The 27,967-nt window shown below is 46.6% G+C and overlaps 1 protein-coding gene across 2 annotated transcripts in view; it reads right to left on the bottom strand.

The window, feature by feature from the left end:
• The window catches only part of GALNT18 (polypeptide N-acetylgalactosaminyltransferase 18), a 349,313-nt gene that overhangs the window by 99,115 nt on the left and 222,231 nt on the right, over positions 1-27,967 (bottom strand). For both annotated transcript variants that reach the window (XM_059067917.2, XM_067038607.1), the window contains exons 4-5: positions 4,379-4,562; positions 2,546-2,743 (exon numbers count right to left, since the gene is read on the bottom strand). In XM_059067917.2, the coding sequence (XP_058923900.1) occupies positions 2,546-2,743; positions 4,379-4,562 (382 nt within the window). The remainder of the gene's footprint in view (positions 1-2,545; positions 2,744-4,378; positions 4,563-27,967) is intronic.

Here is a 27,967-nt window from a genome sequence, read left to right as displayed (position 1 = left end):
GGCAGGGCATTCTGGGATACAGAGTAGGGGGCCTTCCCTAAATGGCCAGACCCAGTCAGGGAAAGAACAGAATCTAAAACAGGACTCTGAGAAGAGCACAGGCCCCGGGCCTCAGTCTTCATTACTTATTAACTGGCTAGGGTATTAAGTGGACCTACTCAGCCTGAAAGTGTTCTGATTTATATCTTGCCTCATTCCCAAAAGGGTTAGAAATAGCTACAAGAGAAGGTAAAATACATTGAAAAAAATAGATAAATGTCTGAAAAGACTAAAATTCCACCAAAAACTAGAGGCTGGTTAGAATGCATGTGTCTTCTTTCATGATTCTTAAAGTGGACCCACAAAGTTGACCCTGAGCTTCCTGGTGACCGGGGTGAAAATGAACACATATGGTCTTAGAAGTAAGATTTACAGTTCCCATGTAGAAATGCCAAACTAATTCCTCAGGAATAGCAAGGCTTTCAGTTTGAAAGAAATTTCTCATGTCAGTCTTCTTAAAGGGGTCACTTTGGGATGTAGCGGACAACAATCTTTTTTTTTTTTTTTTGCGTTACGCGGGCCTCTCACTGTTGTGGCCTCTCCCGTTGCGGAGCACAGGCTCTGGATGCACAGGCTCAGCGGCCATGGCTCACGGGCCCAGCTGCTCCGCGGCATGTGGGATCTTCCCGGACCGGGGCACAAACCCGCGTCCCCTGCATCAGCAGGCGGACTCTCAACCACTGCGCCACCAGGGAAGCCCCCAGGGAAGCCCCCGGACAACAATCTTAAAGCCATCCCTTTAGAACGCAACAGAAGATATCTCTGGGCTCTTTTTATAGCTTACATCATGTGGGGGTAAAGCACTAAAGCACAGCTCCAAGGTGGGCAAGATACACTTGTATAACCCACAGCTTTCTGTGGGGCTGTCTTCATCCAGGTATAAACCAAGAATGTTCTTTCAAAATCTTCCATTAATATAATTTCTCTCAGTTAGGATTTTGATAAAAATTAGGTGATGGAATATTTGAAGCTGAGATTATACTCTCTGTCAAGGACCTAGAATGTGGGTCTACTGATTAAGTCCAGGCTGATACATTTAGCGATGCCCAGAACAGAAGCAGCTAATACCAGAGCAGTCTACTGAAAGAACACTCATTGTGTTACCGCATATTTCCCTCCAATAGCAGTCAACAGACCTGGGGGTAGAATTCAGCCACACCCGTTCCGAGCTCAACAGTGGGTGCCTAGGAGGATGACACTAGGTACGGAACCTAGCTGATCTGGGTTTGGATCCTAGCTGCACTGGCTGGAGCCTTTGGCAGGGTCATTCCCCTTTGTCAGTCTTGCTTTCCTCATCTTGTAAAATGGGAATGACACAGTGAGTGAGCTGTCAGCGGGTTATGATGAAGAGCAGATGAGATCATGTGTGTAAAAGGTCCTTGTACACAGCGACCTCCCAGCAAATATTTAACAACGTAAGTGTGGCAGAGGCCGAACAGACAGGTGACAGAGACAACCTCAGGAAAGCTAGGTGGAGTTCTCTTCCATCCTGTTTTAAACATGAATACAGCTTTTTTCTTCTGGCAAGGACAAATGCCATCTTAGATAGTAATCTCTCATTTTCAATTAAATTTTTCATAATCTTTCTCCCTCACATAATACAAAGCAACAACAGTTTCTAATCTCCTCTTTCATTCCAGGAACTGTCCCCTAGGCCACCTTCTGATGCCATCTGTGTGGCATCAGAAGGGAGCACCTGATCTGTGATTAACCAGATAGAAATAAAGGCTGGCGGGGATGGCTGTTTCAGGAGTCCTGACCCATAAAATAGAGGCCACATAGCGGAGTCACTTGGGTGTCTCTGAAGGCAGCAGCAAAGGCAGAAAGAGTTTGGGATCTTTGAATGGCAGTTTGAAGCCACTTTTGTCTGAGTCCTACAGGATAAGCTCAAACATCAGCCAGGCATACACGGTGCCGTGGCATCTGGTCTTGCCTCTCTGCCCCTCCGGCCTCATTGCCTGGGGCTGCCCCCTCACTGTCCTCCTTCCTTCTAGTCCCTTTGAACTTCCTCTGTGTCCATGAACTCACTCTGCTCCTTTGAATATGAGTGTCCCTGCCCCAACCTTGCAATCTCCTACTTGCCCTTAAGAAAAAACAAGTGCGAATGCTACAGGCTCCGAAAAGGATTCTCCCCAATTTCCATGCACTTTCTACCAGCATGGGGAATAATTTGTTATTCCACTTATTTTATTCCAATTATTTTCTCTGCTTTCACTAGACTCCCGGCTTTTGGGGGCAGGAATCGAGTCTTGATCACTCTGTATCCCCAGCACAGCAGTTGGCACCCAGCAAGCGTCCCAGAGCGATGTGCTGAAATGAGTAACTCTGAGACTCTGAATGGATTCTGGGTGCCACAGCTCTTTTAAAAGGGATCGTCAAAGGCTGTAAGCTGTGACTGAAGGCCACTTGTCGATGCGGCTGGAGTTTGGGAAACAAGGGTCAGGCTGGGAGGGGGGCCCTTGCCTGGAAGACAAGACAGAGGGATCCCCAGGTAAGAATGCTTTACCTGATTGGGGCCGTGGAGTTCTCCAGTTTCCACCAGGCCTTAGGGGGGTTTAGGTAGCGGCACCACAGCTCCCAGTCAAAGCCCTGAGCGGCCAGCGGGTACTCTTCTATCTCAAAGTTGTCGTATTTGATGTTGTCAAAGGATGGCGAGATGATCCGTTTCCGGTTCTCCTTAATGCGGGTGAGCACAGGTTCAGCCCTGGGCAGGGGAGAGGGAGAGAGGGGAGACTGGCACCTTCTAAAGCTCCTTCCCCCACAGAAGGAGGAAGGAACTCCTGGCCGTCTCCTCCAGGGGGGAGCTGCTCTGCCTCCTGGGAAAGAGTCCCTATTCGGTCTCCCACCCCCATGCTTCTGGGCTAGCAAGAGGCCTGACCCCTCCTTCAGCATGTCCCAGGCTGAGCTGACAGATTCTCAGTGCCTCAGATCCTGGTGTCTGCTTGATTTCCTTTTTTCCATTAGAAAAAAAAAAAAAAAGAAATCAAGACTTAAGAAAGAAGAAAGGAACAGATCTGAGGTTCCATGGGAAGCTTTCAACTTGGGCTTTGATTTTGCTAAAATGCAGTGCATCAACCAGGAGGAAAAGGCAGATGAGGATGGCACAGACATGGAAGTGAGAACAAACCTACTTCCACCCATCGTGTGATGCTGCTTTGGTCCTTCCAGACATGCCACCCGCACCCCACGCGTCCCCACTGCCCAAGGAGAGGTGGTGGTGGGGGTCGGGCTTCCACGGAGCCCGGAACCCTTGTGGGCACCAGGCAAGTAAAACATTTGCAGACAGGAATGATAAGCTTCTCATTAAAAATGCATTTGTTGCACAACTGTTTATTCAAATCAGCTTGAAATAGCAAGTGTCCCTCTCCTCTTCTGGCCATAAATCCAGTGAAAATGCTTTTTAAATAGTCACAAATGGCAAGCAGTGACTTCACCTATAAAAAATGGCTGCATTACAGCCTTAATTCAGGCCTGCTATGTAAAAGTATGCCTCCACCCAGTCCTGCTGTGTTCTTGCCCGCTGCCCCTTCCTGCTAAAGGGCCCACCTCACCCCACTCCAGGGAGGCAGAGGGTGGCACCTGGAGTCTAGAGGGGGGTGACAGCAGACCCCAGTGCCATCATGCATAGTAGTTAGGGCGATACACTCGGCCATCCCAAGCACCTGGGCCGCCTAGGCCCAGGCTCTCTGCAAAGCCACACACAGTGGGCCATAGAACGCCCTCCAGCCTGTAGGGATGCTGGCATCAGGTGCCCTGTCCCTGCTTGGCTGAAGCCACTGAGGCCTTGCCCCACCCAGCACCTGAGCAGCCCTGGACAGAGAAAAAAAGATTTTCTAGACCTAGTTTTACCAGTAGAAAGAATCTGAGTTTCTGTGCTACCTCTGGCCTGGCATCTGGGGGACCCCAGGGCACCTGTGACAATGTCAAATCACCTTGGCGCCTTTTGCCCCCTCAGTCCTGTTCCTGTCTTTGGGGTTGGGCTTCTGCCTTGTGTCTGGTCCAGCTCTCCATTTCCTGGGGGTCGAAGCCTGGTCCTTAGCTGGGTTGGAACTCTCACTTTGCCCTTAGCATTTACCCCTCTCTCCCATCACATCTCCTAGAGGACCATACCAGCCTGAGTCACACCTGATGCCACCAACTTGAGATACCGTGTGTTGACCTGTTGATCCCTGACCCTCCCCTACCTTGAAGGGCCAGCCCTGTGGCCTGCTCACCCGTACACCCAGATCTCTCCTTTCCCCCATCATGACTGAGATCTCAGCAGGCTTTGCACCCATTTGAGCCAAAGCCCCTGGAACACATTGGGACTCATCCTCCTCAGCTCCCGATGAGCACTTACCAGCCCACGTTGAACTCCACGTGGGCATCAAAAAGCGCCACTACGGGGGCAGTGGCGGCCCTCCAACCACTGACCCTGGAGCGGATAAGGCCTTCCTGCTTGCTGTGCCGCACGACCTTGATGAAGCCTGGCTTCTGGCCGTTCACCTTGTCCACATACTCTGACAGCTTCTCCTTCAGCTCCTCTGTGAGGGAGAAAATGCACCATTAGCACACTGAGGGCAGGGGCAATCAACACGTTCACGCGTTCAGGGTGAGCTGACCCCCAGAGAGAGGCAAGAGGAGCCAGGCCCCTCCCCAGGTCTTTGTGGCATGTCCCAGCTCAGCTTTGAAGGGAAAAATAGAGGCAAAAGCCCTGAACCAAGATGGCGGAGTAAAAGGACGTGTGCTCACTCCCTCTTGCAAGAGCACCGGAATCACAATTAGCTGCTGGACAATCATTGACAGGAAGACACTGGAACTCACCAAAAAAGATACACCCCATCCAAAGACAAAGGAGAAGCCACTATGAGATGGTAGGAGGGGCGCAATCACAGTAAAATCAAATCCCATAACGGCTGGGTGGGTGACTCACAGACTGGAGACCACTTAGACCACAGAAGTCCACCCACTGGAGTGAAGATTCTGAGCCCCATGTCAGGCTTCCCAACCTGGGGGTCAGACAATGGGAGGAGGAGTTCCTAGAGAATCAGACTTCGAAGGCAAGTGGGATTTGATTGCAGGACTTCGACAGGACTGGGGGAAACAGAGACTCCACTCTTGGAGGGCACACACAAAGTAGTGTGCACATCAGGACCCAGGGGAAGGAGCAGTGAGCCCAGGGGAGACTGAACCAGACCTACTAGCTAGTGTTGGAGGGTCTCCTGCAGAGGTGGGGGTGGCTGTGGCTCACCATGCGGACAAGGACACTGGCAGCAGAATTTCTGGGAAGTACTCCTCGGTGTGAGCCCTCCCATGAGCCCCACCAAGGAGCCCATAGGTTCCAGTGTTGGGCTGCCTCAGGCTAAACAACCAACAGGGCGGGAACCCAGCCCCACCCATCAGCAGACAAGTGGATTAAAGTTTTACTGAGCTCTGCCCACCAGAGCAACAGCCAGCTCTACCCACCACCAGTCCCTCCCCCATCAGGAAACTTGCACAAGCCTCTTAGATAGCCTCATCCACCAGAGGGCAGACAGCAGAAGCAAGAAGAACTACAATCCTGCAGCCTGTGGAACGAAAACCACACTCACAGAAAGATAGACAAGATGAAAAGGCAGAGGGCTATGTACCAGATGAAAGAACAAGATAAAACCCCAGAAAAACAACTAAATGAAGTGGAGATAGGCAACCTTCAGAAAAAGAATTCAGAATAATGATAGTGAAGATGATCCACGACCTTGGAAAAAGAATGGAGGCAAAGATCGAGAAGATGCAAAAAATGTTTAACAAAGACCTAGAAGAATTAAAGAACAAACAAACAGAGACGAACAATACAATAACTGAAATGAAAACTACACTAGAAGGAATCAATAGCAGAATAACTGAGGCAGAAGAACAGATAAGTGACCTGGAAGACAGAATGGTGGAATTCACTGCTGCAGAACAGAATAAAGAAAAAGGAATGAAAAGAAATGAAGACAGCCTAAGAGACCTCTGGGACAACATTAAGCGCAACAACATTCGCATTATAGGGGCCCCAGAAGGAGAAGAGAGAGAGAAAGGACCCGAGAAAATATTTGAAGAGATTATAATCAAAAACTTCCCTAACATGGGAAAGGAAATAGCCACCCAAGTCCAGGAAGCACAGTGAGTCCCATATAGGATAAACCCAAGAAGAAGCACGCCGAGACACACAGTAATCAAATTGGCAAAAATTAAAGACAGAGAAAAATTATTGAAAGCAGCAAGGGAAAGATGACAAATAACATACAACTGAACTCCCATAAGGTTAACAGCTGATCTCTCAGCAGAAACTCTACAAGCCAGAAGGGAGTGGCATAATATACTTAAAGTGATGAAAGGGAATGAACTACAGCCAAGATTACTCTACCAGCAAGGATCTCATTCAGATTAGATGGAGAAATCAAAACTTTACAGACAAGCAAGAGCTAAGAGAATTCAGCACCACCAAACCAGCTCTACAACAAATGCTAAAGGAACTACTCTAAGTGGGAAACACAAGAGAAGAAAAGCACCTACAAAAACAAACCCAAAACAATTAAGAAAATGGTAATAGGAATATACATAGCAATAATTACCTTAAACGTTAATGGATTAAATGCTCAAACCAAAAGACACAGGCTCGCTGAATGGATACAAAAACAAGACCCATATATATGCTGTCTACAAGAGAACCACTTCAGACCTAGGGACACATACAGACTGAAAGTGAGGGGATGGAAAAAGATATTCCATGCAAATGGAAATCAAAAGAAATCTGGAGTAGCTATACTCATATCAGATAAAATAGACTTTAAAATAAAGAATGTTACAAGAGACAAGGAAGGACACTACATGATGATCAAGGGATCAATCCAAGAAGATATAACAATTATAAATATATATGCACCCAACATAGGAGCACCTCAATACATAAAGCAACTGCTAACAGCTATAAAAGAGGAAATCGACAGTAACACAATAATAGTGGGGGACTTTAACTCCTCACTTACACCAATGGACAGATCATCCAAAATGAAAATAAATAAGGAAACAGAAGCTTTAAATGACACAATAGACCAGATACATTTAATTGATATTTATAGGACATTCCATCCAAACACAGCAGATTACACTTTCTTCTCAAGTGCGCACAGAACATTCTCCAGGATAGATCACATCTTGGGACACAAATCAAGCCTCAGTAAATTTAAGAAAATTGAAATCATATCAAGCATCTTTTCTGACCACAACGCTATAAGATTAGAAATGAATTACAGGGAAAAGAACGTAAAAAACACGAACACATGGAGGCTAAACAATACGTTACTAAATAACCAAGAGATCACTGAAGAAATCAAAGAGGAAATCAAAAAATACCTAGAGACAAATGACAATGAAAACACGATGATCCAAAACCTATGGGATGCAGCAAAAGCAGTTCTAAGAGGGAAGTTTATAGCTTTACAAGCCTACCTCAAGAAACAAGAAAAATATCAAGTAAACAATCTAACCTTACACCTAAAAGAACTACAGAAAGAACAAATAAAACCCAAATTTAGCAGAAGGAAAGAAATCATAAAGACCAGAGCAGAAATAAATGAAAAAGAAACAAAGAAAACAATAGCAAAGATCAATAAAACTAAAAGCTGGTTCTTTGAGAAGATAAACAAAATTGATAAACCATTAGCCAGACTCATCAAGAAAAAGAGGGAGAGGACTCAAATCAATAAAGTAGAAATAAAAAAGGAGACATTACAACAGACACTGAAGAAATACAAAGCATCCTAAGAGACTACTACAAGCAACTGTATGCCAATAAAATGGACAACCTGGAAGAAACGGACAAATTCTTAGAAAGGTATAACCTCCCAAGACTGAACCAGGAAGAAATAGAAAATATGAACAGACCAATCACAAGGAATGAAATTGAAACTGTGATTAAAAATCTTCCAACAAACAAAAGTCCAGGACCAGATGGCTTCACAGGTGAATTCTATCAAACATTTAGAGAAGAGCTAACACCCATCCTTCTCAAACTCTTCCAAAATATAGCAGAGGAAGGAACACTCCCAAACTCATTCTATGAGGCCACCATCACCCTGATACCAAAACCAGACAAAGATACTACAAAAAAGAGAAAATTACAGACCAATATCACTGATGAATATAGATGCAAAAATCCTCAACAAAATACTAGCAAACAGAATCCAACAACACATTCAAAGGATCATACACCATGATCAAGTGGGATTTATCCCAGTGATGCAAGGATTCTTCAACATACACAAATCAATCAATGCGATACACCATATTAACAAATTGAAGAATAAAAACCATATGATCGGGCTTCCCTGGTGGCACAGTGGTTGGGAGTCCGCCTGCCGATGCAGGGGACACGGGTTTGTGCCCCGGTCTGGGAGGATCCCGCATGCCGCAGAGTGGCTGGGCCCGTGAGCCATGGCCACTGAGCCTGCATGTCCGGAGCCTGTGCTCCGCAATGGAAGAGGCCACAACAGTGAGAGGCCCGCATACTGCAAAACAAAACAAAACAAAAAAAAAGAATCATATGATCATCTCAATAGATGCAGAAATAGCTTTTGACAAAATTCAACACCCATTTATGATAAAAACTCCCCAGAAAGTGGGCGTAGAGGGAACGTACCTCAACATAATAAAGGCCATACACCACAAACCCACAACAAACATCATTCTCAATGGTGAAAAACTGAAAGTATTTCCTCTAAGATCAGGAACAAGACAAGGATGTCCACTCTCACCACTATTATTCAACATAGTTTTGGAAGTCCTAGCCAAGGCAATCAGAGAAGAAAAAGAAATAAAAGGAATACAAATTGGAAAAGAAGAAGTAAAACTGTCACTCTTTGCAGATGACATGATACTATACATAGAGAATCCTAAAGATGCCACCAGAAGACTACTAGAGCTAATCAATGAATTTGGTAAAGTTGCAGGATACAAAATTATTGCACAGAAATCTCTTGCATTCCTATAAACTAATGATGAAAAATCTGAAAGAGAAATTCAGGAAACACTCCCATTTACCATTGCAACAAAAATAATAAAATACCTAGGAATAAACCTACCTAGGGAGACGAAAGACCTGTATGCAGAAAACTATAAGACACTGATGAAAGAAATTAAAGATGATACCAACAGATGGAGAGATATACCATGTTCTTGGATTGGAAGAATCAATATTGTGAAAATGACTATACTACCCAAAGCAACCTACAGATTCAATGCAATCCCTATCAAATTACCAATGGCATATTTTATGGAACTAGAACAAAAAAATCTTTAAATTTCTATGGAGACACAAAAGACCCTGAATAGCCAAAGCAGTCTTGAGGGGGAAAAATGGAGCTGGAGGAATCAGACTCCCTGACTTCAGACTATATTACAAAGCTACAGCAATCAAGACCATATGGTACTGGCACAAAAACAGAAAGACAGATCAATGGAACAAGATAGAAAGCCCAGATATAAACCCATACACCTATGGTCAACTAATCTATGACAGAGGAGGCAAGGATATACAGTGGAAAAAGACAGTCTCTTCAATAAGTGGTGCTGGGAAAACTGGACAGCTACATGTAAAGGAATGAAATTAGAATACTCCCTAACACCATACACAAAAATAAACTCAAAATGGATTAGAGACCTAAATGTAAGGCCAGACACTATTAAACTCTTAAAGGAAAACATAGGAAGAACAGTCTTTGACATAAATCACAGCAAGATCTCTTTTGATCTACCTCCTAGAGTAATGGAAATAAAAACAAAAATAAACAAATGGGACCTAATGAAACTTAAAAGCTTTTGCACAGCAAAGGAAACCATAAACAAGACGGAAAGACAACCCTCAGAATGGGAGAAAATATTTGCAAACGAATCAACAGACAAAGGATTAATCTCCAAAATATATAAACAGCTCATGCAGCTCAATATTAAAAAAGCCAACAACCCAATCCAAAAATGCGCAGAAGACCTAAATAAACATTTCTCCAAAGAAGACATATAGATGGCCAAGAAGCACATGAAAAGCTGCTCAACATCACTAATTATTAGAGAAATGCAAATCAAAACTACAATGAGGTATCACCTCACACCAGTTAGAATGGGCATCATCAGAAAATCTACAAACAACAAATGCTGGAGAGGGTGTGGAGAAAAGGGGACCCTCTTGCACTGTTGGCGGGAATGTAAGTTGATACAGCCACTATGGAGAACATTATGGAGGTTCCTTAAAATACTAAAAATAGAATTACCATATGATCCAGCAATCCCACTACTGGGCATATACCCAGAGAGAACCATAATTCAAAAAGACACATGCACCCCAATGTTCATTGCAGCACTATTTACAGTAGCCAGGTCATGGAAGCAACCTAAATGCCCATTGACAGACAAATGGATAAAGAAGATGTGGTACATACATATAATGGAATATTACTCAGCCATAAAAAGGAACGAAAGTGGATCATTTGTTGAGACGTGGATGGATCTAGAGACTGTCATACAGAGTGAAGTAAGTCAGAAAGAGAAAAACAAATATCGTATATTAATGCATATTTGTGGAACCTAGAAAAATGGTACAGATGAACCAGTTTGCAGGGCAGAAATTGAGACACAGATGTAGAGAACAAATGTATGGACACCAAGGGGGGAATGCGGCAGCAGGTGGGGATGGTGGTGTGATGAATTGGGTGATTGGAATTGACATGTATATATTGATGTGTATAAAATTGATGACTAATAAGGACCTGCTGTATAAAAAAATAAAATAAAATTCAAAAAAAACCAAAAAACAAAATAATAGCTGAGAAATTTCTAGATGTAAAAAAAAAAAAAAAAATAGAGGCAAAAACAGTATTTATTGAGCCCAGAAACACAAAGAGGGTCACGTGCCTCACACACATGGTGCATTTAATCTTCACAACAAGCCCCTGGGAAAATGCAGCTCAGAAGGGTTGATCAATTTGTCCAATGCCATGCAGCTTGTGAGTGGGAGTTCAGTTCAAGCCAGGTCTAACGACCTCAAAAGCCCCATTCTTCTCATCTGTTCAGGGACTTCCTTCTTCCTCAGTGCTCTCCACCAGTCCTCCCCTAATCCCCTGAGAAAGCTCCATCTGCAAAGACCATAGCCCAGGACCCACTCCTCGCCTGGACTTCCACCTTTCCAGGAAGTGGATGACCAAGAGCTATGTCTATGAAAGTGGCTGGCATTGGTTTGGTGCTGTCTCTGGGCCTGGCTCAGCATCTGATTCCCTTGCCTCTTCATAACTGTATATGGGGCCTGCAGCAGCAGAACAGGACCTGAGCAGCCACATTCATTGTGTTTTCCTTAGCAGGTCAGGCAATACCCTATGTGCCCCCCTTCTCCCCAGATGATGGCCTGAGTGGGCCATATTCACCCACCTCCAACCACAGCACCTCCCCAGGACTTAATTTCCAATTGCCCCTCCCCCCTTCTTCCCAGCCTGCCCACTCCCAGGCCCTGGGACAGACCCACCTGGGCTGAGCCCTGCTTGTCCCTTGGTTCCCAGTCTGGGGCCTTGCCAGACAGACAGCCCACTAGGAGTGAGAAAAGGGCATGAGGCAGCTGGCACAGTTCCTGGCACATGGTAGGTACACCCCATGGCAGGAGCACAGTGTAGTAGAAAGAGGACAGCTTTTGGAGTCAACAACACTGCATTTTGGACTTCCCTGGTGGTGCAGTGGTTAAGAATCTGCCTGCCAACACAGGGGACATGGGTTTGAGCCCTGGTCCGGGAAGATCCCACATGCCACAGAGCAACTAAGCCCGTGCGCCATGACACCTGAGTCTGCGCTCTAGAGCCCGCGAGCCACAACTACTGAAGCCCGTGTTCCTAGAGCCTGTGCTCTGCAACAAGAGAAGCCACCGTAATGAGAACCCCACACACCACAACGAAGAGTAGCCCCTGATTGCCGCAACTAGAGAAAGCCCACGTGCAGCAACGAAGACCCAATGCAGCCAAAAATAAATAAATAAATAAATTTATTTTAAAAAACCAAAACACTGCAAACACTGCATTTTAATTCTGCTTTCCATGTATTATCATTGTGACCTGTTACTAAACGAGTTCTTGATGTCCATGGGGCTGTTCAGATGGAGTGAATGTAATTTGCACATGGGAAGGACACGAATTGGGGGGGATTGGAGGGTGGACTGTTATGGATTGAATTGTTTCCCCACAAAGGAGATGCTGAAGTCTAATAACCCCCAGATCTCAGAATACAACTTTATTTGGAAATAGAATCTTTACAGATGTAACCAAGTTAAGATGGGTCATTAGGTCCTAATCTAATATGATTGGTGTTCTTATAAAAGGGGGAGATTTGGACACAGAGACAGACATACACGGAAGGAAGACAGTGTGGAGAGACACAAAGAGAAGATGGCCATCTAGCAGCCAAGCCACATCTGAAGGTACCAGTAGCTGGGAGGAGGCCTGGAACAGATCCCTCCCTACCACCTTTAGAGGGAGCACCTTGATTTTGGACTTCTGGCCTCCAGGACTGTGAGGTGATCAATTTATGTTAAGTCACCCAGTCTGTGGTACTTTGTACTTTGCAGCCCTAGGAAAATAATATGGTTGTTATGAGGATTAAATGGGATTGACATGTGTGAAAAGTGCATAGCACTTTCTCTCCTTTTTGTAGTTTCCACCATCCTGGGAGTTGTAAGAGATGGAGGAGCTGACTGTCCCTAGAAATCGGGGGATCCATCTCTGGCTGACAAGGCCCTCTTCATATGCTCTGGTCCAGGACCACCTCTTCCTGCCCTGCCCTGCCCCTAGGTCCAAAGTGTGGAAGAAGCAAGGCCACAGGGGCCAGGAGATACAAATGTGTGCAGTGGCCTCACACCCAGGGAAGGCAATGGAGCATGGAGCTGGAGTTGGTGTGCCTTCCTACAGATATTGATTTCAAGTCTTTTACCACATGATGCTGGCCAAACAAATAAGTCTGGATGGATGGGTAAGCTGTGGTCCCTAGGCTGCTTTGTGAACCACTGCTTGAGTTAATCATCAAGGAGATGAGGAGAGTAAGAATCCGAGGGAAACATGCTGACAGGGAGGAAGGAAACTTTTGTGCTGGACAGCTACTACCTTGCTCTGTGACCTTGGGCAAGTTCCTGTAAAACCCAAGACCTCAGAGTTAGACAGGATTTGAAAGTTCATTTTGAACCAATTACCCATCTAAGGTTTGAATGCCCTCTGTGTATCCCGATGAGTGATCATCCAGCCCCTGCGATGACAGAGAACTCTATGCAATCTATTCCAGCTATTAGATGTTCATTTTTCTTTTACCCTCCAAATGCTACAGTCCCTCAACCTTCCACTCATTGGTCCAAGACTTATTTGGGGGCCATAGAAGGCAGATCAAGTCCCTTTTCCACTTGGCAATGCTTTAGAGCTGAAGACCATCCTTAAGACCTTGCTGAGAATTTCTCTAGGTCAAATGTCTTCAGTTCCTCCTTGTATTTCCTCATATCTCATGAGTTCAATTTCTTTTATCGTGTTGCACTTCTCCCCAAATATGTTAGTTTTTCTCTAACACTTTTAAATTATGAAGCTAGAAATTGGCCTTTTTTTTTTTTTTTGGAGTAAACTGAGCTATATAGAATAGAAGGGACTAATCACCTCCCTTAATCTAGAATCCATACACCCATCAATATCTTAATAGCTTAAGGTCACATTAACTCTGCCTACTTTTGACACAAATTGACCTTACTAGACACACACACTTAACAGGTTCTTTTCACATGGTGCTGCTAAGTCAGGCCTCCTCCATCCCATCTCTTCATGGATGCTTGTGTGTGTGCATGCATGTACTCCTGTGCTCTGAGCCAAAACAGGATCTTTCATTTACTCCCCTTAAATCCAATCTTTTTAAAGATTTACAATGTTTCTCTGAAGTAAAAATGTTTTTCCCCTGATTCTGTTATCCAGTGTCTTTGTTATATAGCCCTTCAGCTTTCAGCTTCTGCAGAAGTGGTGAGCACATGCCTTTTGCTGTCATTCAATTCACCCTTTTAAATAGTGTGACCCTTGTCTGAAGCTAGGTTCAGTGGGGGCTGTCAGGCGTTCTCTCATCCAGCTTGGAGAAAATTCAGCTGACTTTTGGGTCACCACCAACACGCAGTGCATCTCACTCTAGCCAATAAGAAAACGACCTCATGCTCTCCTGTTGGCGTCCCTGACTGGGGAGGCCTGGGGATGCCGCTGTTTCACAAATGGCAGGAAGTTGGCAGTACAGTGGTATAGCTCAGTGTACCCCACACTTACAAGGTCTTCAAGTGTGGTTGCCAGGAGGCCTCTTAAAATACTTACTGTTTCATCACTTCAAAGGTCCACTCTTCATATATCCTTTTTGAAATTTTAAGTGGAGCTCATAAAGCCTAATATTTGGGCTTTTGATGGTGGCCGTTAAGTGGTGAGTACACAGAACTTGGAATGAGAACTGGGCTAGTACCAAATGACCACCCTCCCTGCCCCCGGGGAGGACAGACCTGTTCCCTGGTCTCCTTCCCCATCCCCCAGGTGAGAATTACTGCCCATGGGGACCACTGTTACTGAGGTGTTGATGGGACAGGGCTGTGGGTAATTGCCACCAAATTGATCTCCCATGAATCCCATCTCAATGAATTCACATCCTGGGTGGCTGCTTTGCACACTGAATCTCAGCTGACCCTGGGACAACAGGATGCAGCTAGAGGGACCCTGTGCAAATTCCAGACCTAGGCTTTAGAAGCCCTTGCAGCTTCTGCTTTCATTCTCTTGCTACCCTAAGTAAGGAAGCTGGAGCCAGCCTCCTAGAGGATGAGCGGTCCAGGGAGTCCCCAGTCATTTAGGCCGCCCACTGAGGCCCTACACATGTGAGTGAGGCCATCTTGGATCCTTCAACCACCAGTAGATTGCAAACACATGAATGATCCTAGCTGACGTCGTAGAGCAGAGACAAGCTGCCCTTATTGCAGAGGCAGCCAGTGAGCCAATGAATGGATGTTGTTTTAAGCCATGAATTTCTGGGGTGGTTTCCTATACACAAAGACTAAGCAAACAGGATCTATTGTTCTGGAACGGTGCTGGGCTTAAAATAAGATTGTGAACTCCTGATGCACAGGAAGTGAAATCAGACGCGGAAGAGCCAGCTTAGAAGGTGGCAGCGAGAGAAGAAAAGGCTTTGCTTCTTGTAGGAGCTGCCTGCCCCCTTGTACCTCTGAGCTCTGTTAATAGTGAACTAGAATAAAGTTTTCTGGTGGATCAGCCAGGAAAAAAAATTCTGTTCTCAGCCAGCTGCATCCCAAATATTAGCTACTGGTTAGAAGAGAGGATTCACTTAGACTTAACCAAACAACTGCTATTAAAAAATTTTTTTAAGGCCTGAAATACCCTGGATAACACTGGCTCAGTCTTTGCAAAGTCCATTTACTTAATTAGATTTTCATGTTTTCCTTTAACTTTTGCCAATTGCCAAAGCAAGAAAGAACTATATCAAAAGGACTTCTACATTTGCTGGAAAAACATTGTGTAAGATATTTCCTATTGCATAGTATATATATGATAAATACCTCTCAGAACTTAGCTCAAGAAAAACATATAAAGAACTTGTGGTTTTCTTTATACCCAAACACATAACCTGTCATATCTACCTTTTTGCCAAGGCTGCCAGAAAGCTCAGAGACCAATATAATGACTCATGACAGGGTTCTATCAGCATTTTTGCTTGTCTACTTTTGCTAAAGCTTTGATTTTCAAGCTCTAGTCTAAAAGCTGCATTGTCTTTTATCTTTTTTCCCCCCCTTTGGTAGCTACATTAAACCGTTTTTTGAAATATCTATAACTTTTAATAAAGTGTCTTGGTAAGAGCAGGACAAGAGTATAATTGTGGAAAGAAGGGGAAGGCTGTATTTCATGTTTGTTTTAATGTGTTGGGGAAAGTGGAGGTAGGGGGTCCGCCCTCTGTGACTTTGTCAGATTTAGAATCAATGGCAGAGCTGTAACTAGCCAATGTTGACAGAGAAATACAATTTGCGCCCTGCATGGGGCCAAGTGTCATCCTGCTTATGTTGCTCCTCCAGTCCTCTCCTGCTGCCCACAAATCCCTGCTCTGCTGACATCTGAACGACCTCTGTAAATCAGGGCTCCCAGAAGCCATGCTGATGAAACACCATTCTTCTCTTTGGAGGTCACAAGGCCACTCCCCACCATGGCCAGGTGGTGCCTCCCCTCAGAGCCAGCTAAGTGCAGGCTGCTATTCCCCCCCTTCAGACTTAGAGGCCAAGTAAAAATGCAAAATTCACCAGCCTGATCAAACAGAGCCCTTCCTTCCCTCCCTGTAGGTGCCCCTTGTACCCCTCCCATAAAAAGCAACTCGCTCCGTGGGGTTACCCTAAAAGAAACGTAATGCAGGCTGAGCAGAAGTCTGGTAACAATGGCTGTTAATCTGATTTAAAGACCTAATGAGATACTCTTTATCTCTTGCATAAAAGAAAAAAAAAAGGATCAGGAAACTGACACAGATGGGGCTTCATTCTTTGGCAAGTGACTGCACAGGCATCCTTGTAAAACACCCTGCCCAGCCTTGCCATGGAGAACCAGGTCCAGCTCCTCATCCTCTCAGTGATCGCATGATCGTTTCCCACGTCTGCTCTAGGTTTGGGGGGAGTAGGAGTGAAGGGAGAGGCCACCCATTCATTCGTTCAACAAACATTGAGCACTCACTCTGTACCAGGTACTGATCTAGCTGCTGTGCCTGTAGCTGTGAACATGACAGGACTTATGGAGCTTTCAGACTACTGGATGTTTAAATGGCATGTGATGCACCCCACACAGAAAGGGGACTGGGTAGAGATGGGGGGAGAGAGAGCGCGAAACAAAGGGAGAGGGAGGGAAGGAGGAGGAAAAGGGTGCAGAGAAAGAGAGAGAGGGAGCAGGGAGAGAGAATGGGGAACAGGCACAGGAGAGGGAAAGATTTTTTTTTAACATCTTTATTGGAGTAAAATTGCTTTACAATGGTGTGTTACTTTCTGCTTTATAACAAAGTGAATCAGTTATACATATACATATGTTCCCATATCTCTTCCCTCTCGCGTCTCCCTCCCTCCCACCCTCCCTATCCCACCCCTCTAGGTGGTCACAGAGCACGGAGCTGATCTCCCTGTGCTATGGGGCCGCTTCCCACTAGCTAGCTATTTTACGTTTGGAGAGTTTTGAAAAAGAATCTCGGGCACTGATTTAGTGCTCCCTGACACTGAGGGCTCGTAAATGACTGGGCCTCCTGGGCCTGAGAAGCAGTGCTTGGTGCAGTTGGTGGGAAGACAGAGGGGCACAAGCCGAAGTTAGAAGCTAGAAGACCTACATTCTATTACTTTCCTACTAGCCCAGTGGTTCTCAACTGGGGGCGATTTTGTCACATTCTCATCCCTTGAGGGGATATTTGGTAATATCTGGAGACAGTTTTGATTGTCACAACTGGCACGGTGCTCCTGGGCATGTCTGCTGCTAAACATCCTACAATGCACAGCACAGCCCTCCATGAACAAAAGCTATCCAGTTCAAAGTGTCAGCAGTGCCAAGAAACCCTGCAGAGCTCTTAGTTAACGGAGGTCCCATTCTGGAAATCTGAGCACGTATGAGTTTTCAAACTGGCAGCTCTGGGGCTGGATCTACTCAGAGACATATTTCTTTGGCCTGCAAGGCAATCCTGCTTGGCAACGACTGGCTGGAGCTGAGTAGGAGTTGTCCCTATAAAAGGATTCTGTAATAGGTATAAACTCCCTGTGAGATTCTGATGGGCAGCCAAGCTTGGTAACAACGGAAATAAATGAAGATTGGCTTTGTAACAGGTGGGAAAGGAGCCTCATCTAGAATTATGTTTGGTTTCAGCCCATAATACTCTGAAAAAGTCTCCCCCACTACCTGGCCAGATAGTTTTTCTCTTCATTCTCCCAAACCCATGGGCTCCGTCTTGCTGCCCTCCATTGGAAGCCCTTCACTTAGCACTTGGTTTCTCTACGTGGCCATCTTTGGTTTGGACTGTCCCTTGTAGGTCCCCAGCTGCTCTCTGCACAAGGCACTGCCTTTTGTCCCCTCTCACCACCCCCACCCCCATTTTCAGGCCCTCCAGCTCTGCCTCTAGCTCAATGCTGTCCCCCAAAGCCCAGCCTGCATTAGAGTTGCCACCCCCTTCCTCCAGTTGCCTGGGAGGGGAGGGTAAACACACCCGCTGAGAAGTGCTGATAATTGCTAGTCGCCAATGGTGCTAATTTGAAGATTAAAAGCACAGCACATTTCTGTTTATTCCTCTAAGAATGAACAGTAGCTGGTCTTCCTCAGATCAGAAGATTAACTGGCTTTCCTCTAAAGCCACTTAGGGCCATTGAAACACAAATGATGTGTCAACACACTTTAAAAGAGAGATTATTCATTAGGACGTAATGGTTGTCAAAACTATCTGATCATCCACTCACTTGGGGATCAAAAAAATAAAACAAAGATGCCAGCCCACACCCACCGCCCTCCTGAAGAATCTGGAGGGTGACTGTGGACTCAGTTTGTCCTACTGATGAATGATGGTGAGCTGGGTTTGGACAGCTGTGACCCCAGAAGTATAGACCAGCCTGAGACCCCAGCCCAGGGGCAGCCTTGTTTTGTGGATTGCTCTTTCTTTAAGATCACTCCAGACAAGCTTTCAAACCCTGGGGAGTTTAAAAATGCCTTCCAAGCAGTTCCTTCTTCTGTCCCATATACTTAACAGTTGCACTTCTGGCCAGCCCCTTTTAATAGCTGCACTTCTTCCAAGTCAATTCATACTGAAGTAGATCTGGAATGACCCTAAACCGTTCTCCTTACTCAGGACTTGGAGAAAGCCTCCACCGAGGAGCCGCACAGATGGCATATACAATACGGCTACAGGGTCCAGGCAGAGGGTCTTCCTGGGAAGTTCCAAGCATTAATTCAGCCATTCCAAGTTCCAGAATTATCACCTAATAGACCCAGCCATTTGTTTCTGGGACTCTACTCTTTTGTGTCATAGCCAGGCGTTAGTGACCACCAAAACCCACATGAAATATGCACTCCTCATTTAGTGGGGTCTCCAAAGCCAGGCTCTCAGCATCCACTAACACCTTCTTATCTGCTCCCAAATGACTTATTTTCCCAAAGACCCCGTAACCTGCAACAAAATGGTCAGAACTGATTTCTAAAGATGATCGTGGCAGATGATGTAAAAATGGTCCCTTGGACAGTCCGGATGTGTGTTGGGTGCTAATCAATGTTTAACACGTCCCCCCCCGTCAACAAACAAAAACCTGATTTGTAACATTTGCAAAGTCTAACAGTGTAAATGCTCTCCTACCATAGCTGGTTTCAGGCTACTAACCTGATGCCACTGACTTCAAATTGGGAAGAGATGTGCAGGGTTGGGAAAGGATGTGCATGATCAGCTGGCAATAGTCCAGGGCAGTCCCAGCACACTGGGTCTAGCAGCCAAGGCAGAAAGGCTGTGGTTCTGCGGGTGCTTCCCTTCACTTACTATATAATGGGCACTGTGCTCAGTGCCTTACATCTGTCCATCCCATTCTTTATTCATTCATTCAGCCATCATATATTAAGCACACATGAAGTACCGTACATTATTCTAGATTCTCATCATACTGAAATCTCACTACCACCCTACAAACAATGACATTTATAGCTAATGGGGATTTATTTGGTGCTTACCACAGTTCCAGGTACTGTTCCAAACCGGATTTATATATGACTCATTCAATCCTCTCAACAACCATACTACTACTCAAGGTAGGCAGTATTATTATCCCCGCTCCATAGATTAGGAAACCACAGCACAGAGGTGGAAGAATTCAGTCAGTTTCACAGAGCTAGAAGGGGTAGGGCTGGGATGCAAACCCAGGCACCCTGGCTTGAGTCCATGTCCATGTTATCATCTCCAAATGACAAAGGAGAAAACTCAAGGATCAGACTTGAAATGACACGCCCAAAATGACACAGACGGTAAGGAATGAGCAGGGATTCAAACTCAGATCTGCCTGATTCTAAAGACTTTGCTCTTGTCTCTCTGCCCCACAGCCTGCCAGAGGAGCTACATGTCCCAGGCTTCAACAGCATCCTATGATCACAGATTCATCTCTGGAGGAAAATGTCCTCTTTTTACAACTATGTAGGCTTAGAACCCAAGGGAAGGAATCAGACTGACAAACTCAGCTTCCTTTTAATGGGTGGCCCAATAGAGTATTTATACACAAAATCCAATTTCTCTGGGATACAAATCCTGGAGCAAGCAAGATCAATAAATGAGGGAAGAGGGCCTAAGTCTGGGTGCTTGCTACCAACCTTTGGATTCACAGTGCAATCGTGCCCGGGAAATCCAACGTGGCGATGAGGACATAAGGTTGCCTGAATCCATCTTCAGCTCCAGGCAGCAACTTCTGAATGCTCATGCCCTCTTTGCTCCTGACACACCCAGACTTGTCCAAATCAGCACAGCCAGGAAGAGAACCCAGCTCTTCTTCCCCCAGGGCCAGAGTGCCAGGCTCTCTATCCTACCCCGCTCTCTATTTATCCACCGTGAGTGATTCAGCAAATGAAAATGAGAAAAATAGACTAATAGAACTCAGTTGTCTTCATGGACTAATTGACCTTGGAAAGGGGCCAGCTTGCCTTTGCACTGCCTGGGGCCATGTGAGGAGGAAACCCCTGTAAAGTAAAGGTGGGAAGCAGCCCAAATGCTGTGAAATTGCTTGAAGGGCATAAAATACTCCTACTGCTCTGATGGTTTTCAGCAGGAATCCCAAGACTTATTAAAAATGCTGTGATGAGTGATTAATGCCAGGTGTCCAGGCAGAGTAGACACTGCTCCAGCCCAGCTGCTCCAGCTCAGGAGTACTAGGTAGGTAAGCTCCCTGTGAGCTTCTAGGGAGGACGTGACCAAGAACTCAAAGCCTTGGAAATGCTGGACTCCAGCCTTTAACCACAGGTTAAATCTAAGCTAAGAAAAGGCTCTCTTGGTGTCCCATAAGGCAAAGGTGATCCCAGGAAGGCCAGGCCTACGTGCCAGCACTGGGGAAGGACAGTTGCCATTAGCAGTTAAGTCAGAGGCCAACCAGAATTTTGGTGCTAACTTATTCTGTGCAAGACTTGGAGAGGTTAAGAGTGTTGCCTAGCTCAGAAAATTGATGATCAAAATCTCATGAAGGAGAGCCCGAGACTTTATGATTATGAGTCCAGAATCTCAAGATTCTGGCATCTCTAGAGTCTGTGATTCTCAGATGCTAACGCCTATGATCCTGAGATCCTAGGAATCTAAGCTTCTGTAAATGTTTACAGTAATAGCTCTCCTATCCTCACCCCCCACTCTGCATCCCCTGCCATTGTGTTGGCATACAGGGTCCCTTGCTTCTCAGCCTCCTCTGCCAGACTGTGCACAAGTCATGTTCCCAAACACACCAAGCTCAGTGGTGCCACAGTGCCTTTGCACTAACTACTCCCTCTGCTTGGAACAGTCTTTCTGCCTCATCTGACCCAGTTCGGTTTCTTTAGAAAGCCTTCCCTCCCCTGCCTGTAGCTCTCCAACTGGAAGGAAAGCCTAGGGGAAAGGAGGGGACTTTTTTCTCCTTGGAAAACAGACACAGGGCGCTAGAAACACTGATGTGCTCCAGGCAACCAGTGAGGACTGACATCAGGCTTTAAGGTCCAAGTCCTGCTGGTGCAGCCCTGAGCATCCTCCGGGGGAAGAGCAAAGGCTCCTCCAGGCTGTAAGTCAGCTCTGTACTTGTGCAAATCACTGCTGCTCAGGCTGTGTGACCGGCAGCCTCAGCCTGGCTGAATCGCGACTCAGGAGACCCAGCAGGCTTCGCACACATATTTACACCCCAGCTCTCTGTCGGTGCCTGTCAGATCAGGCGGTTTGATGCTCTTTTCCTCAGCTCCAGAACACCTTCAGGCAATCTATTCTCAAAGGGAAGGATCCTGTGAAGGGGTGGGTGACAAGACAGAACCCAAGTGCTCTGCCCTTAGCCTTTAAGTTTTTATTTCTTTATTGAAAGAGCAGGGGCTCAGAGGAGAGGCAGACCTCAATTTAATCCCTAGCATGGCCATTTATCAGCTGTGTGACTTTGGGCATGTGACTTAACCTCTCTGAGCCTCAGTTTCCTCATCTTTGAGATGAGAATAATGTTATCTACCTCTCTGGTTGCTGTAGGGTTCTGTGAGGTAATGCCTGGCATGTTATAAGTACTTAATAAGTGGTTCTATTATTTGGTGATTAGCTTGAACCCCTTTGCTCCCTTCCTCCCTTTAGAAGGAAGAGGCCTAGGCCGGGAACAGAGACCCCTGCATTATCTGGGAAAGCCAGGCCTGCAGCAAATTGCCCTGGGACTTCCCCAGGCATAGGACACCACTGTCCCCCTTTGGAGGCCACTCACCATCTGGCCACTCCATATTCAATCCCCAACTCCCTTCCTATCCCGACCTGTCATCCATTTACTGGACAACCCCTTTTGGGGCAATTTCTATATGCAAGGGTTTATTTTTATTAAATCGTTGAACCCTTATAAGAACTCTGTTAGGTAATGATTACTAGTAACTCATTTTATAGGTGAGGAAACTGAGGCACAAAGAAGTTAAGTAACTTGTCCAGTTCAAATACATGCATACCTCGGAGATATCATGGGTTTGGTTCCAGACCACCGCAAGAAAGCACATATTGCAATAAAGCGAGTCACATGAATTTTTTTGGTTTCTCATGCACATACAAGTTATGTCTACATTATACTGTAGTCCATTAAGTGTGAATAGCATTATGTCTAAAAATGTGTATGTTTTAATTAAAAAATACTTTACTGCTAAAAAAAAAAAAGGCTGTCACCTGAGCCTTCAGCAGATCATAATCTTTTTGCTGGTGGAGGGTTTGAAATATTGCGAGATGGGGTCTTCCTCTTCCCTGTTGCCCCCAGAGAGTCCAGCACAGCCCGGAGGGTTGTTGGCTGGCTGAATAGTACCTGGAACAGAAGTCTTTGGACTAAGGTTTGGAGATTTTTCTGGAAAATACCCAGAAAAACACAGTGGTGCTTCTGTTAAGCCTACCTAGGAGTTAAAAAAATCACTCTTTGTCTGGAACCCACTTTCTGAAGTTTCCGCACAGTTGCTGACACACGGTGGGCTCCTGGGCTCGCTGGTGTGTTTCATACACATCGTCCCAGTCAGTCCTAGGCAGGCTCAACAGCACCGTGGTCATCGTTCACAGAAGGAAACCGAGGCTTAGCAACATGAAGATTCTTTCCTAAAATCATCATAGCTTATGAATGGCAAGACCCAGACTCAATCCCAGGGGCAGAAGGCAGGTCAGAATCCAGGATTTGCCACTTCCCTTCCTCAAAGTCACTGTTGACCTTCCTCAGAAACTTTGCCTGCTCAGTCCCCTCAAGGGTAAATGAAATAAGGCTGGGAAATGTGTCATCCTTTCCCCAGCAGCCCCCCTGCTGCTTCCTGGGGGTCAGAGAAAGCTGAGCAGACCACACTCCCTGCCCCCACCCCCCAACCCCGTCCCGACCACGGTGTCGGGAAACATTTTAGAGCCAACATTTCCCGGCTGTTGTACACATGCACCAGGCACTGTCTTCAGCCCTTCACCTGACTTGCACACTAAGTCCTCATCCGGACCTGGGAGGAAGGAACTAGCACAATCCCCACCTCACAGCTGAGAAAGCAGATTCAACTTGCCCAACATCACATGCCTAGTGGTGAAACCTGGACCCAAATCCCATCTGTCTGACTCAAGTCCAGGGCCAGCATCCAGTCCCCTAGAACACAAACCTTTCTTGGGGCAAAATGGACCCAGTGAACTCTGGCTCAAGGGGTAGACGTCGTGTTGCCTGAGTATTCATTCGTTCACAGAGCATCCTCTGGGCCAGCTACTGCCTAGATGGTGGGTTAGCTCAGAGAGGAAACCCAGCTCCCTTCCCTCAAGGACTCACAGACTATTAGTGGAGACCCGCAATACATAGATACATACATGGATTTACTCTATGACGTCAGGCAGTGAGTTTGTGTATGTGAAAAAAGCAAGCACAGTGAGGGACCGACAGTGATGGGAGAGGGCGCCTGGCAACCGCGATCTCCAGGCAGGGGTAATATTAACCACGGAGGGGCAGCGATGTCATCTGTCCAGTATGAAGGAGGAAGCTGCGGGCATTTGGGAAGCCAGAGACACAGTTGTGGATCTCGGGGTAAAACCCAGCAAAGGTTAGGCCTGTGGGCTGGTATCAGCAAGGGGCTGGGTTTCAGGGAAAGGCACCGGGCTGAGAAGTGGAGTGAGGTGTTTGTTCAGCCTGGCACGGCACGACCATACAGACAGAGCAGGCAGCCCCCTAGAAGGTAGGACTGCCCCCCACCCATCCCTCCCAGGAAGATTGGTCCTTTCAGCCGGGGAATGCCTGGCCTCAGCCACGAAACTCAGCAGAGATGGGGCCTGAGAAGGGAGAGGGCCAGCCCAGCACTGCCCCCTCCTCTCTTGCTCCAGGCAAAGCCTTTTCCATCCACGCTTCAGGTGCTAGTGGGACTGGAAGAGGCTGAGGTTGAAAAAGACTCAAATTCAGGCTTGGGTTCCGGGTGGGCCGGAGCCATCTGATAAAACTCGATAAATGCTCCTGTCTGCTGAGGCTGTGCTGGATCGCAAGTATAAACAAAAACACAATTAACTGCTGGAAGCATTGTTTTTTGTTTGTTTGTTTTTAGGTTAGCGCCTAGGACTTATGCCCTTGCCAGCATCTTGACATGGACGGCTAACATCGGCCGGCTCCTGGGCTTCCCTGCCCACCCTGCACTGGCCTTCCTCTTCCTTTAAAGCTACCAAAGGCCAAGCTGAGGGGCCTAGAGATGCTATCAAAATGCAAGAGGTAGGTAAGTACAGGTGCCTCAACCGCTGGCAGGAGACTGCAGGACAGGGAGGTGAACAGCCCTGCTGAAGAGCTGCCCCCTATAAAGTCTGCAACCTTCACAGCTAGCAGCTGCCAGTGTGATTTCTTTTTTCTTTTTTCTTTTTTTTTTTTTTTTTGGTGGTACGCGGGCCTCTCACTGCTGTGGCCTCTCCCGTTGCGGAGCACAGGCTCCGGATGCACAGGCCCAGAGGCCATGGCTCACGGGCCCAGCCGCTCCGCGGCATGTGGGATCTTCCCGGGCCGGGGCACGAACCCGTGTCCCCTGCATCAGCAGGCGGATTCTCAACCACTGCGCCACCAGGGAAGCCCTGCCAGTGTGATTTCTGCAGGCCTTTGGAATTATTGACTTTTTTCAGACCCCTTTATTTCAGCAACATATATCATCATATTCCTCTAGCGAGACTTACTTCAGAAAACCCAAGAAATAGGACTTCCCTGATAGACAGGCCCCAAATATTGACCGCATCGCTCTTTCTCACTTCATGTCCCATCATGTTCCTTTCATTCATGTGTTCAGCTGGCAGATGCTTCCGGAGTGCTTGGCACGCGGCAGGCCTGGTGCTCGGGGCTGAGCATGCAGACTAAGTCAGAGCTCCATCCTCAAGAAGCTCACGATGCAGTGGGAGGAAATAACTGAACAGATCACTTTCGTGCACTGAAATATGTTCTAAAAGTGGCTGTCACAAGGTGCTCTGATAATACAGTGCAGGATGGGACCAGCGTCATTGGATGACATTTGACTTTGAGGGGGCTTTGCCATAGGAAGATAAAGGGGACAGAAAAAAAGTGTCCCAGGAAGAAAAACATTATACATAAAGGCCAAGAGGCATGAATCTGCATATTTGGCAAGTGGTGAATGGCAGGCAGGCCAGATGTGGGTGATGGCTGAGAATAGGGGTGTGGATTCAGTGAGGGGGGAGGTCACTGGATATGTGAGTAGTAGGCAGGTTATAAGGGGACTTAAAGGCTGGATCAAAAACTATTAGGACATATACACACTACCAAATGTAAATTAGATAGCTAGTGGGAAGCTTCCGCATAGCACAGGGAGATCACCTCTGTGCTTTGTGACCACCTAGAGGGGTGGGATAGGGAGGGTGGGAGGGAGGGAGACGCAAGAGGGAAGAGATATGGAAACATATGTATATGTATAACTGATTGACTTTGGTGTAAAGGAGAAACTAACACACTATTGTAAAACAGTTATACTCAAATAAAGATGTTTAAAAAAAATACTATTAGGACGTCGTAAGGAAGCTTTACTTGGTGTCCTCTCACCTGAAGGTCTCTGAGCTTGTAAGAAATGAGCTGAAATGTCAGGAAGGGCCTTTTATCCATTTGTTAATTTAAAAGTGCACCATAGCAGCAGAAGGAACTGCCCCCTTCCAGAAAGCCAAGCAAGTGAGGTTTCTGTTTTGTCCCCCCCAAATAATACAAGTCATTGTCTTATTTATTATTATGGGTCCCTCATCCAGCCCCAAGCCTCAATCAGGCCTATCCTGGGTCTCTAAAGAGGGCCGGGGACCATTGCTTGAGCCAGCAGGACATGGAAGGAGGTGGCCCGAAGGTAGGCGTGGCCTCCTCCAAGAGTTCCTTGTTCCCCCAGAACATCTGGAGTTAAAGCAGCCAGGCCTGATGCTCTGAACATGGAAATAACTCATGGGTCACCCAGGTGTGAGGCCAGCTTGGTCCCTGAGCAGGATCTGGCCTTGTACCCAGGCTTCTGCAGGGAACTCAGCACATAGAATCAGTCCTGTAAGCAGCAGCCTGTGTTGGTCTCCAGCTTCAGAATCTGGGCTTTTTGTCATCTTTCTTGAATCATTCATTCACTCATTCAGTGAAAATATGGAGGACATAGTGTCAGACACCCATCCTCAGATAAGATTCAGTCCCTGTCAAGCCGGGCCCTGAAAGGTATCATATCAGAACTCCAGGTATGGATGGGAGTCTGCATCTCTGTGACTGTTTAAGATGCCCATGGCCCAGAGAGCCACAGACGGAAGCCTGGTCACAGTGAAGTGACTGTGACCAAAAGAGGAGGAGATGGCTCTGGGGGAAGCAGAGAGAAGGGAAGGAGGAGAAGGGAACTTAGCCTGAGTACCTACTGTGTGCTTCATCTACATTATCTCATTTCATCTTCACAATGATCCCATGAGATGGGCCAACTGGCACCCAGAGGCTAGGAGGAAGGTGAGGGGGCAACTTCAGGAACCTCAGAGAGTTTGGGGTCCACCTGCCAGAGGTAAGAGCTGGAACACTGAGAAAACGTCAGAGGAAACCTCAACCTTCTGTAGGCAAAACACGTCCACCTAACCCTGATGTGAACCTCAGCCAACTCCATGGAGACTCCCCAGCACTCACGGGTAGGACAGCATTGCTATTTACTGCTGCGGGCACAGCCAGGTGGGAGAGATGCCCCTTCCCGGGAGACAGCTGAGTCTTCCCCAACTGTGGCCACCTCCCTCTGTTGCTAATCCACCTGGGACTGGACAACCCTGCCTAGAGGCATGTCTCTAAAGTCTGGACACTGAGGAACTAGGATAGTTGAGTGGTACTTTTATTGCTTTTTTCCCACTGACTCTGAAAGAGCAAAAAGCTGGCGGGACACCAGCTGGGTCTGCTGATGGTATTCACACAAGCATCGTTTGGCTTTCTTGATTCTGGCCTGGAATCCACAAAAGCTGGATCAAGCAGGACAACATTGCGTGAGGAGAGGGAGAGGGGGTTTGCTTAGAGATGAAGTGATGCCAGAGAAGAAATGAGTGAACTGGTTACTATGGAGAGCAGCAGGGAGGGTGGAGAGAGGGTGCACGTGTGGGAGGTGACCATGAGTCAGAGGAGGAGACTACTGCAGTGGAGCTGAAAACAAACCTTCTCTCTCCAAAGCCCGCTTAGCATATGGACAGCCTGGTCAGGAGCAAAGAGAACTCGAGGCTGGAAGCC

This window comes from Kogia breviceps, chromosome 7 (assembly GCF_026419965.1).
Source record: "Kogia breviceps isolate mKogBre1 chromosome 7, mKogBre1 haplotype 1, whole genome shotgun sequence".
NCBI lineage: Eukaryota > Metazoa > Chordata > Mammalia > Artiodactyla > Physeteridae > Kogia > Kogia breviceps.
This window is presented reverse-complemented; position numbering and strand designations above follow the sequence as displayed.